Source organism: Alligator mississippiensis, chromosome 6 (genome assembly GCF_030867095.1).
Source record: "Alligator mississippiensis isolate rAllMis1 chromosome 6, rAllMis1, whole genome shotgun sequence".
NCBI classification, from domain to species: Eukaryota; Metazoa; Chordata; order Crocodylia; family Alligatoridae; genus Alligator; species Alligator mississippiensis.
The window spans coordinates 85,130,109-85,143,564 of NC_081829.1; the positions used below are offsets into that span (position 1 = coordinate 85,130,109).

Below are 13,456 nucleotides of genomic sequence, written 5' to 3' on the forward strand. Positions count from 1 at the left end.
CTGCTGCTACTTGTCCCCAGGGAACGCCCATGCCATGCACGCTCTGGCATACAGCAGGTTAGGTTACCCTGTGGGCAGGTAGGGGAGGTGGGACCCAGCAACTGTGCTGGCCCCAGCAGCTATACCTGGGGTCCTGGGAGTCTTGGGGAGTTGCAACTGTGGCACTCCTGTAGCAGGGTCCCTGGCCAGCAGCCGGAGTGTGGCTCTAGCTGGCCAGGCTCTGGTTTTGGGTGGCATGCACTGCCACCACTTAGGCCACCCTGCTTTTTTCAGCATGGGTTTTTTTGACCCCAGTATCCTGGGGTAGCAATGCAGGGGACACCTGCATGTGCAGGGTGTGGGGCTGCAGACGGGTCTGCAGTGCCACATACTGCATGTCCACGCTCGTCTGGACATCGCCAGGGTGTGCTGTGTCTTTTCAATGAAACTTTCCACAGTCTTTGCATTGTTAAATCTTTCTCTGTGCCAATTGATACAGCTCCTATACTTGCTATATCTACTGGATACAAAAACTCATGAATTCAATATAGACATTGGATTTATGACACATTACAACCTGCCTGACATCTGATCCACCAGGTACCTGCCAGACCTGACCTCTTATACTTTTCTTTCCCCCCCCCCCCTTCCTCCCCTCCTTTTCTGCCCTTTGTTTTCCTAATTTCCAGCTATTTACTTTTTCACAGACAGCTTCTTTTCTACCTTGCAAATCTACTACTGTAGAGTCCCTCTTACTCACCTTTGGCTTTTCTTCCCCCTCTTTTTCTCCCCCTCCCTTCCCTGCTCTACCTTTTCCTAATTTCCACCTATTTACGTCTCACTGGCATCCTGTCACACTTTTAGCTTCTTTCATTCCTTAGAGCAGAGCTTTCCAAACTGTGTGCCGCGACACATTAGTGTGTCGGCGGCAGTGTGTAGGTGTGTCGCGCAAAATGCAGAAAATTTTGCGGAAGGGCACCGCGGAGCTCCCTTACTCGCGTCTGCTTCCCTTGGCCCCTCCCCCGGAACTGAATTACTGTGTCGCGAAATGATGCATGTCTAAAAAGCATGTCACCAACATGAAAAGTTTGGAAAGCTCTGCCTTAGAGTCTCAGAACAGCAGAAACTTCTCATGCCGGAAGAAGGGTGATTGTGCCTGAAAGCTTGCAAAAAACGTTTTTCCAACTACTCAGCTGGTCTAATAAAAGATATCGCATCTACCCAAAGAACCTTTCCTGTCACAGCTCCTATAAAAACATTTAAAAAAGATGCCAGGGATAGTCTTTGTTAATAAATTTTCATACTGGTCAAAAATCTGTAACTTTCTATAAAAAGGCTATTATCTTTATGTTAGTCCTATGTAAAGTTCTGAGAAGGAGACACTGATAGGTTATTTTTCATGCTTGCTATTCATTTTGTATAGCATTCTTATTACTATGCTAAGTTTGGATGATTTAATGATGCAGAGTCCACACCGTTACCCTGATATCAACAACTGAACTGTTTAATTGGAACTAAGCAGCATTTGAAGGATCCTGAGCAATGAAAGAATGGCACAACAGTTGTTGCCTGTCACAGCGGTCGATAGGTGTAAATTGGTCTTTGCTGGTATAATTGCCTGCTGTGTTATTCTTTGTATGCTGCTTCCCAACTATAAATGAAATTATTGTACCTGTCTGCAGGAAGATGAGGGTTAATTGATTGCTTTGTGCACTATGCAATTTCAAAAGCTAGCACAAAGTAATTGCATGGTATATTCCCATGAGTCTTTGCTAATCGATGGGGTTACCTTAAGATAACTAGCACATATCTGATCCACTGATATGTGCCAATTGCAGTTACAGTAGGAGGATTTTTGTTGCGTTCTACTGTTAAGCACGACACAATTGTAACTCTCACAGGTTATTCCAATATAACTGTGCAACTGAAATCACTTTTCAGGCAGTGCTTCCCTCTAGCACCGATTATGATCTGTTAAGTTTACCTTAACATCAAGAACCAACATAAATTGCATTTGCAGTGCGGTACAGCATCAGCAGCTGGCAAATAAAACACTGTATTTCTTCTTGATGCTCTGACATACTGCTGCTCTAATTCTAAAAAGGACTAGATTTTACTCACTTGCACCTTTGAAACGATTACATGTTGCATAAGGTGCTAGGAAGTACCACAGCAATAGCTAATGTAATCAGCAAGCATTATACTTAAATACCTGCTTGGAGGTATAGGAGTTTAGTACACAATCCTCTAATGGAAAGCATTTTACATTAGTAGCTATACTCCCTTGTTTTAATACAAAAGCTATAGGTATAGGTGAATGAATGATCATGGAAAAACAAACAAAAAAAATAGAAGGAAGCCTAACGTTATTTGATATTTGAGGGAGTTTTACTTCTTTATATAAGTGCAAAAGAGAAGAGATGCAAGGCAAGGGCAATGAATTTCTGTGAGAGTTGGGCGTTGTTAGGTTTGGGGAGAAGTATTTAGGACACAACAGGTATATCTGCACCTCAGTGGCACAGCACAGTCTCATTGCTGTCTCCAACCACCCACTCCTGCTCTACACACATTGACCTGGAAACAAGGCAATGGGGTTGCGTGGGGGCACTCAAGATCAAGCATGTAGCATGCTCAGGAGCACTGCCTCACTGCCAGGGGTCACGCAGACCAAGTGGGAGTGGGTAGGTGGGCATGATATGCAGTAGAGTCAACTCTTATAAAAAACCATGAGACTCCTGATTTCCAAGTCAAATTAACTTTGACTCGTGATCTGATAGAGAGATCAAATCTTGGGATATTTTTTCTTCTGGTGCACGTAGAAAGCTGTGAACTACCTGTACTGATATTACTGAGAAAAATCCAGTCACCCTATCTAATAGGGCTGTGCAAAGCTTCATTCCGTGATTCAATTCGGCAGAGATTCGACTCGATTCGGTGGCCAAATCTCTGAATCTGAATCGAATTGGAGGACCCTTGAATGTCTCCAAATCGAATTGGAACCCTCCAAATCAATTCGCAGAGATTTGTAAAGATTCAGCGATTTGGACATAGACACAGTTTTAAATGTTTTTTCTACATACCTTTAGATACCATTGTGAGTGCTGCAATGCTGGGGTGCATGGAGTGTCCCTCAGAAGTGTGTGTGTGTGTGTGGGGGGGGGGGGTTCCCCAGCATGCTCGACAGCAGACCCAGAGGTAGACCAGAAGCACTTCTGGTCCACTTCCAGTATTTCTGGTCCACTTCTGGGTTCACTGCCAAGCATTTGGAGCCCCCCGGCACTCCTGCTGGACGCTCCATCCACCCCAGCATCGCAGCATTCACAAGCTGTGCTGGTACCTCAAGGTATGTAGAAAAAATATTTAAAGTGTGTCTATGTCCAAATCGCTGATTCTCTGAATCTGCAGATTCGGATTTGGCCAAATCAATCAGGGACAGTGATTGGAATCAATGAATCAAATCACTGTCCCTGATTCAGGTCAAATCTAATTCTGAATCAAATAGGGCCCACTTTGCACACCCCTACTATCCATGCACAAGGCTTCTCAACAGAATTAGCATCCCTGTTCCACACCAAATCTATCACAAATATCCTATCATGTCTGAAAGAAGTGGACACTTATTTTCTCTTTATATCCTTCCTATATAAAATATATATATTTAACCTGGGGTCCCTCTTCTGCTCCTAAGATTCAGCTAGCTGCTGATGCAGATTTTGTATACCTTAATACTCTGATAGCAAGGCTCCTTAAAATATACACCTTCTAGGTGTAGTTTTATAAGGAATCCACATGTGGAGACAACAGACACAATACTCATACACTATGTTACCTGCAAAACCAGGAACAGGATCCTGGTCTTTCATATTCAAAAACACATGTCTCTCCCACTTCACATAGAGGGAAAAAAAGCCCTGCAGTGACAGGAGAAGCAGACCCAGCACCATCAGGAAGGAAAAGTCCACTTACTTCTGGAAAAGGCTAGGGAACTGCAGCACTGACGCAGCTGCCAGGACTGCCAAAACATCAGCTTCTTCGACTTCTGGTTCTGTATTGTATAAATTCTTGAGTGCTATAGCAAAGCCTTCCCAATGCATACAAAAGAAAAAATAAAGAGCTTCAGCATTAGGTTTCCCCCCCTTCAACTGGGGATAGACTTTGCATAGAGCAAATTAAGCTTCCCCTTTTCTGTTTGGTAAATTATTCACTGGTTAAAAAAAGTGCTGGTGCAGCAGGGCCTTGCTATTAGCATCATGCTTGCCTAAGTTATGAGAGAGTAACCCAAGCCTTATATACAGGGCCCCAGAATTGTTAGTAGCAAAATGATACCATCTGAATGATACATCCTCCCAGAAATCCCTGTCTCAAGAAAAATAAAGATGTTGAAAAAAAGCCTTCTGAATTTTTCAGTTAATAGCTATCAGAAGCCACCCCCACCCCCTTTCCGAGGTAGTCTATGTTCTTGCTCCACAATGGTATGCAACACGCGTATGAAATCTAGGCCACAAACTAAGCACAGAACTGCACCTGGTGATAAAATTCACTCCTGCGCAGTGGATCAGCACAAGGCCTCTGCTCTCCTTTAATAAGATTAAATGATATTTTGTCTATCACACTAGCATGAGACTTGGGAACTACTTTGTGGAGCCTACTGGACTGAAAGAAGAAAGTGAAATCTTAAATGTACCCCTTTCACAGGTGGCTTCATTTCTGATGGAGAGGGAAGCAAGAAGATTCCAAAATAAGCTGAATCTCCTGGATTAGGCCAAAGGGGAACAGTCTTGGAATACCGAATATATGAAGCCATAAAACGGCACTACATAAGTATTTGGAGGACTGGGAGAGAGGTAGACTACTGCCCTGCATACCCCTGGGCCCTTTAAGAACATTTTGGTCTGCCAGTTGAAACCCCATTCTGATTTCTGCTTCACTTGCATTTGGGACCTAATCAAAGCACCAAACTTCAGTATCACTTGTAAGCCATACTATTGAGAAACCCCACTAAAAATAAGCAAATATAACAAGAATGCCAAGCGCTTATTTTATTCTGGCATTTCGGAACTGTCAGAAGAGAAAACAAGTGTATTTTCCCCCTAGAGCTGTGACAGTTAAATTACTGCAAGGATGTTGCTGACCTAATGACATGCCCACTATGTCTTTGGGTGATAGTCATGATTTAATAGATAGTTTGATATATCTACATTACCGATTCTAGTGATTTCTGGGTCTTGGATGTCCATTGAAATAGTGACTGCTCTCAATTTTGTGTTTTCTTTAGCATAATCTTTACTTTTCTGGGCAGCCAGACTAGACTGATTATTGTATTTGTTTCCTGCCAAGAAACAAGTTTGATATATATGAACATTTGCATGGTATTTATATGGCATCATAATCACCATAAATATTTTAAAATACTTTGCTCCACAACTCACTTTGGCATGCAATAATTCAGGCTTAAAGAAACATGCAGTGCACAAAAAACAGACATTTTTTCCAGCAACAGAATTGCCAACCTTTTCTGGCACACATAACAAACAGAGAAGCTAATAGACCACGGAAACCTAGCCACTTTCTCACTGAGCATTAGTCCCTCCAAAATTAGGTTGTGGGCATTGGTCAGGGTTTCCATTGACTTCCTTGAGCATGGAGTTAGGCTCTATAGTCTTATTGCAATAAAAAATAGACAAAGGAAAAGTCCTCGGTAGTCTATATCCATTTCTTTTTCTCCTGCTGAAATAGTAACCCAGAATTCAGGAGCTTCCAGAAGTCACAAGAACTCCATGTGATGCATAGTGTTGATCAATGAGAAGTAGACACTGTGATCAAGAGAGCCCAACCTTAATTCTAAGGAATGCAATCTTGATTTCTATTTATCTTCTCCTTTCCCAGAAAACAAGAAAAGGCGTCCCTATATTTCCATTAGATACTGCTTAGAATACCTTGTATGCTTTCCAAATCACTTGGGTTACTTGACTTGACTGCTGTAATTAAAAGCTGTGACAGTGTCTTGGATTTAAATAGATAGATACGATGAAGATCCCACAAGAAGCCCAAGCATTTTAAGGACACATCTAAAAAGACAGAATTCCTTGTTAATCAAAACATACGTACTAAAATGCAGCGAATAAAACTGAAGATAGTTACCACATTCAGAATGCAGAGAAATCCCAGGGAGAATTTTCTCTTCAGCTCATTATTTCCGTGGCAGTATCTGAGATGACTCACCTGGATCCATGTCTTCACTCAGCTTCTGTGTGTGGGAAAAGATGACTTCTTTTGTATCAGGTAGGTGGGTTTGTAACCTTCAAGAAGAGAAAAGGAGGCAAAACTTTAACCAAAAGTTAAGTCCACTTCTACTGGTTCTAACATGTGTTCCTTTTTAAACTAGGATAAAAAATGCAAGCATTTTTTCTATTACCTATCCAGCTTGCTGCCCTTTTGAACCTGTTGTGATAAGTGTGTCTTACAGAGTTGTGTCTGAACTTTCAGATTTGCTGCCAGGTCCTCTGATTCATCAAACAGAGATACAGGTGTATCAGCTGAAGAATTAGAGAGAGCATATATTAGTGACTAAGTGGAGATATAAATGTAAGCTAAATTTCAGGCTGGAAAACTTGAAACAGTGGGTTGTGGATTCTGTTTAGAAAAAAGAAGGTATTTTTTCCATAAAGAATAAAAACTGGATTGATTACATTTACTTAACACAATACCCAAGTGTTGAGTTCTTGACTGAGAATTAGATGGCTTACAATTTTTGCTTCATTTGCAGAAAAAAAGACACTTTAAAATCTTAGGAAGAATTAAAACACAGCAAAAATAATTAACACCTATCCCAAATTAAGCATCTGATGAACACCTATCCCAAATTAAGCAAGGCAAGGCATTGTTAAGACACAAAAAAGCACTAGAAGTTGAGATTCACGGATTCAGCTCCTCACCACAGACTTTGAGGATGACTGTAGACAATTACTAGGGTCAGGCAAAGCGTTCATGTCCTTTCTTTATATTAGCTACATACATAAATCCTTTTGGCTTTCCCACATAGGTGCCTAAATCCATCCTTGCCTCTAATGGAAAAATAAACCCAATGCTATACTTGACTAATGTATAACTGTACAATACAGTTGGAGGAAAAAAGTTGAAAAGTCTGTAAAGGTAATATACGTCTACTTTGGACAAGTTAAAAGCTCATTCTCAATTACCCTCAGCCACATGAGCTGCCTCTCTCTGTCCTTTCTACATTATTGTACTGCAGCAGTATTTGGGAACCTCAAAAGAGGAGACAAGCAGCGTGCAGACTGATTGCCAGAAGAATAAAAGAGAATGGAGTCATGTAGGACTCTAACGTGCTGCTTTTCTCTTCCTATTGTACTTGGCTTTTACTATGGCCATACAGAAAGCAGGGAGAGGAAGGCCTGCTGGTGGGTTTCCTGCACTTGGAGGAGTTGAGAAAACACTGCAAGGAAAATAGGCCAGGAAAGTTCAGGAGAGAGCCAGAGTAGGACTGAAGTCTGAGAGCAAAAAGATAAATGAACAGGTTGGATGAAGGGCCAGCCCAAATAGCACCACAGACATCCACGTGCCTCAAGGTTGTTCCCATGTCCTAGCTCCTATATGCTTACAGGAGCAGTATCTGAATTTTTGTGTCTCATTGCCAGTATAATCATATTAAAACATTCAAACATTATGAGTCAATCCCAAAATATTGGCTCCAAAACATGAGATTAAAAGAAAAATAATAATCACTTTTTCTTTGCCATCTGTTTTTTTGAGCCTGTATGGGACTCTCAGGACACATTTTCAAACTTGTCTCAGCAACCTCGAGGGCTAGACACTTACTGTAGTTTTTGAACTGGATAAACCGTCCAGGACGTTAAGTTAAACATCACGTACCACAGGACTCAAAATAACATCATGAGACTTGGCAACACCATTGTAAATTGGGGAAATAAGCAAGTCATCTGCCTTTAGCAGAAGAGCCCTTGCAGAGGTTGCAAGGAAAAGGCCAATCACCTGATACCACATAGAGATCATGCCTTGCAGATCCACTCCAGATCAGCAAAGAAGGAAAATGGAGATTGTGCAGGCTCCATGAATCTAGCCCAGGAATATAGTGTCTTCTATTTGTCCCTTGAATAGCAAAACCAAAACTAGAGGAGGGATTTGGTTACTGCAGTTTTCCACAAGAAGTAAGAAGGGCTGTGATACCCTGGGATGAGATGTGATCTCGAGAGAGAGATTTCAAATTGATTTTCCATAAACATCAAGTTTTGGGAGCTCTTATCCAAATTAACTCTAAAGTCAGATAATGCCTTGATATTTTTGTGCAATGAGGATAATTTCTGGAAAAAAGCATAATGTTCTGTTTTACAGCTGAATACTGAATCCACACCCATCCAATGTTCAGAGGCATTCAGTACTGCTTTAAGACCTATGTCTACTTAAAATGCGGACATTACATTTCCCCCCCATTTTCCTACCTGTCATCATCCTTCTGAGGGTCTCATTGAGGCCGGCTCTATAAGCCTTATTGGCCTGTGCAGTTCCTAAGAGATCACAACTTAAGTCACAAGGAAACTGCCAGCGATTGTTCAAACCAGCCTGTATACGGAAGCAGCGTTGTCTCAAGGGCCAGGCAGCCTTAAACAAATATATGGACAGATCCTTGTCAGACATGTGCATAAGCAGGGGGCTTCCACCCCTCAAGATCGACTTGTAAGAATTATTAAGCTAAATCTACAAAATATACAACAGTTATAACTTCTCAGAGATAGGGTAAAACCAGGATACAGCAAAAACCCTTCCCTGACCTGGATTCTGGGAAGACATGCTAGAACTCACTAACACACCAGACTTCATTCAACCATCCTGCCTTCTCTGTGGCCATTCTGCACCTGTACACTGAAGAGACATCTATACTACCTCCAACCATTTGTAAGGAGTGGTGCCATTAAACATGCCCTGTCCACAAACTGCCAGCCATCTCCACCAAATAGCAAAACAAGGTAGCTGCCATTAAAGTGGGGCTGGGCGCATGCCTCCAGCAAGCACACCCAAGCCTGAGAAGCTGAGGATAGAGCTGAGCATGTCCTAGGCACATTAAAACGTAACTACATTTTATTGGCATTTGTCCTGTGTGGAGTGAAAGCAAATTGACCTTGCATATTTTCAGGGTGGTGCTCCTCAGCACAGCTGAGGGCAACGTAGACATACTCTAAAAAGACGCTGATATTAGAAAGAAGATGCATTGATTGGGTTTGAAAGGAGAATTAAATCCTTTGTATGATCACACACATTAGAGGTCTCAAACTCATCTGGCTCTGTGGGTTGGATGACTGTTGCAGAACTAGTCCACAGGCCATATCAGGCCCACAAATCTCCCTCCACACCCGTGTGCTGGATCCAGTGCATGTGGCACCCACCCGAGTGATTGCGCTGTGCAGTGCAGCTCAGGACCTGGCCCAAGTGAACACCATGGGTGGCGCAGCCCAGGACCCAGCCTCAGTGAGAGCCTCATGGAGAGCAGGGCCGGTCAGGTACAATGTGCGAGTCAATGGGGCCAGACGAGGGATCAGATTATGGGGATCCAGCCCGTGGGCCATGTGTATAAACGTTTATACAGGAATTCTTCCAAGATAATTTTCAGTGTTTCATCTATTTCTTATATACATATGGAAGTAACATTGTCTCTATTTTATTTACTTACTATATTTTACTTCTATTGTCATCATTCAGTAGGCTGATAAAGTATTTTGTATATCAGTGGTTGGGGTGAAAGTCTGTACTTTTGGGCATGTTTATCCAGTACCTGGGCAAATATGTAGTTAAGTGAAATAAGGGACCGGAGTAAAAGGGGAGAGATGCCAGATGGTGAAGTAGACAGTGCAATGAACTTAATCACTAGTATCTCCAAAGGCTGATGTCCAGTGAAGATGGCCAACAGGTCCAAAGGATTCATGTTTACCTTTGGAAACTGGCTAAGAAACCCTAAAAATGTCTGGTGGGCCATATTAGTCTAGAGCAGGGGCAGGCAATTATTTTGAGCAGAGGGCCACTTACTGAGTTTTGGCAAGCCATCGAGGGCCGCTTGATAAGCAGTCAGGGGAAGATAAATATTTTCTAAATTTTTTTAGGGGCCCTGCGGGCCAGATAGAATGGGCTGGCGGGCCACGTCCAACCCCCGGGCTGCATTTTGCCCACCCCTGGTCTAGAAAAAGAGAGGGTGGAGTTCCCTAGAGCTTTACAGATTGAGCTTTCAGAGTAAAAGGTGAGAGGATTCAAAGGTAGGCTGGATTTATGCGTGGGCCAAAATGAGCCAACACTGAATATTGGTTACTTTGCTTGAAGTCACTAAATGCTGCACTGAACACAAGTAATTGGATTGTATTTGGGGAAAATAGGGTGCTTATTCCTTCCTACAGAACAAAAAGGCTAAATAAGGGTGTAGCCTTCGGCCTTTAAACTCAACCCTGTCTCTTTCATTTTCCTTTGTATCCTGAACCTTGTGAACCTTATGATAACTTTGTAGCACCCCAAAACTGGACCCTACTGCCGCCAACTGTCATGATTTGCAATGGATGCGGCTTGAAGCACAACTGCTGTATTTCTTGGATGATTTGTACTCTATGGAACCTGAGACTTCTCAAGAGCCTGCCTGCATAAACATTAGATAAAATATACATATGGGGAATGATTTTTATCATTAGTACTTAACTACCAGCATGCAATGGGAGGATAAACTGTAATCTCCAGTTCAAAGAATCAATAATTTGGGAATAATGGTTTAGAGATTCTAATGTTAATAAGTCATTAACTCCATGGGCAGTAAGACATAAGGGTCTATCTGAAGCTGCTGTACCTACCGTGGATATTTTCTTCTCACTTGGTGAAAGTGCTCCAAGAGCTGCAAAAGGAGCTGTGAGTAAATAGCTGAGGGGTAAAGGAACAGAGTCAAATTGTCAAGAAAATACACTCTTTACCAAGGTTATGTGCATGTAGGTAGAGCAAAACAAGACAATTTTAGCACATATAGTGTTACTCAGATCTGTCTAATGAACAGGGATCAGATTCTAACGATTCTAACTCTAGTTAAATCAATAGGAATGGTAATTGCACGGACAATTCTGAAAACAATCTGACACAATTTTTCAGTTAAAACTAGGGATGGTGGGGGCTTGGTATCTTTGTAAGCTGGGTCCTACCCGTCTCTCACCGAAGCACCATGCATTTGCAAGCACCTCTGAAAATTAAGTCTTTGCTTTGTACCTAGTTCTCCATATCTCTACAAGGATAATACTTGCTACCTCGCAGGAGTGTTCTCAAGGAGACTCCAAAATGGAACAAAGACGAAGCAGTATGTAAAAGGGCAAAAGGATATTTTTCTAAGTTATGACTGGAGCGGTTTTATAGTGCTGTAGAACTCAATTAAAGGGAAAAAACAAAGAATACTCCTGCATGGTAGGAAGCAGTGTCTATCACTAGACATTCAGTAGGAAATCTCCCTGTTCCTTTCAAATACAACTGAAAACCTTAACTTGTACTTACAAGTTTTTTGATTTACCATCAGAAGTAGGCATTTGGGGAACAAAAGTTGTCAGCTGTGCTAAATCTAGTGATTTCTGATCATCCGTAAAATTAGCAGTGCTCCGTAGATTTGCCATGATGAGTAACACTAATAATAGTACACTTCCTTAAGCAGTGCAGTGCCAGCTGGGGCGTCGCTAACTGACTGCAGAAAGCTCCCAGTCGCTTTTTCTCCTCATTCCTCTGCCTTGCTTTAATTGTAGAAAACCTGCTGCCTCACGTTTCCATGGGCGACAGGAAGCAGTCTCTATGGCAACACAAGAGACCATTCTGATGTTCATCAGTGGTCCATCTAGAAGCAGAATCTACAAATTCTACCCATTGTGGCATCATGACGTTCTTGAAGAAATTATATATAAAACATTCTGCACTGACAGTACTAGAAATGCTGTATTTTGATGATAATTCTTGATTAACAATCAATTTTGGGGATGTCAGTTATCTAGTTCTTAAATAATTCAGCATACATTTTATTTCTATTGGATAGTGCTAAATTATTAATCTGAATGTTTTATCATACTAATCTAGTTGTATGACTGCAAAAGTCTAAGTACATTCCATCTACACACTTACCTTTATTGGCCAAACCGTCTATCCTCAGAGAAGAACATCAGGTTGGTTTAACAAAACCTGTTCTCTGTAAAATCATATTGACTGGTATTAATTGTGGTCAGATCCAATCATGCCATATGGATTAAAACTCCTATCCACTTCTTTGTTTTTCATGGGATTGATACCAAACTGACTGACCTAGTTCCTTATACTGGCCTTTCAGCAGAACTGTTCTAGCTATACTGTATGTAAACACTGTTGTTGCTAACATATTTAACACGGTTACTCTAAGTAGAATGCATAGTAATACAATACTTCCCAAGTGTACTATAGATTTTTTTCCTCTAGCTGACCTAAAATACTGATATTTTTACAAAATGATTCATACACCAGTGTTCTGGATCATCGCTGGGCAAGTGCATGTGTTTGCAATGTGGTTAAAATTCATTTGTGCCCAAAAGCTTGCAATTAAAGATTTATTTATTTTTTGCAAAAATCTAGTTGGTTTAATAAAAGATATCACTTCTACCATGAGTTCTGATTCCTTTGTAATGCGGTATCTTTAGATAGGCTGGAGGGTCCTGGAGACTGAGCCCAGGACTGCTAATTCAAAAAATAAAACTTGACTATGTAAGCTAAAAGATTCACCATTAGTTCATACCAACTATCACAATTTTATCTAGCCCAACCACGCACAGAAAGTTTGAGCTACGCTAGCAAAGAAACAGCCCTACAACTGAATTTTTATGTTAATTATGGCACTACAAACAAGGTACACTAGGTACAAGTTTTTATTTCATTTGCTTCTGTACAGTGGTGTGAAACTAAAGCACCACGCACAATTTTTTATATAGAAGTTTGACTGTCCAAAAGAAACAATTTCCAAATCTTTGACTTAAAATGCACAACCCTTTTTTAAAGTAACCCCTTTATTCTAGATTGTAAAAATTCCAAGCTGCTGCAGTCTCTGTCAGCTCCCTATCAAGAACTAGAGATTAATCATGCTTTGGGTCACAGCAAAATTTACAAATGGAGTAAAGCTATGGACAAAGTCAAATACATATTTAAAAGGGGCACTTGTCCCATAAATTAGGGGACATTTTAAAGCTTTAACTAAACCAATAAATATTTTTAGAAACTTGTAATCATTTCATTTATATGGCAAATAAACAGTCTTTCTGCTTTGAATGGAGATTTATTTTACATAGCTTTTATACGTATTTTTTTTTATGTTTTCTGCCTGTTCCTTAACACTCCCAACCTTCAATTATTGTTTATATCTAACCCCTTTTAAATACCTCTTAAAAGTTCTCTCATTTATCTATCAATGATCAATGTGTTGATA

The 13,456-nt window shown here is 41.1% G+C and overlaps 1 protein-coding gene across 1 annotated transcript in view; it reads right to left on the reverse strand.

Moving 5' to 3' along the window:
- Positions 1-6,968, reverse strand: part of BTBD16 (BTB domain containing 16) — a 44,436-nt gene extending 37,468 nt beyond the window's left edge. Inside the window, exons 1-6 of the mRNA XM_059730345.1 lie at positions 6,947-6,968; positions 6,395-6,515; positions 6,202-6,278; positions 5,916-6,047; positions 5,183-5,308; positions 3,946-4,060 (exon numbers count right to left, since the gene is read on the reverse strand). Coding sequence (XP_059586328.1) covers positions 3,946-4,060; positions 5,183-5,308; positions 5,916-6,047; positions 6,202-6,278; positions 6,395-6,515; positions 6,947-6,968 — 593 coding nt within the window. The remainder of the gene's footprint in view (positions 1-3,945; positions 4,061-5,182; positions 5,309-5,915; positions 6,048-6,201; positions 6,279-6,394; positions 6,516-6,946) is intronic.
- Between the last annotated feature and the right edge of the window lie 6,488 nt (positions 6,969-13,456).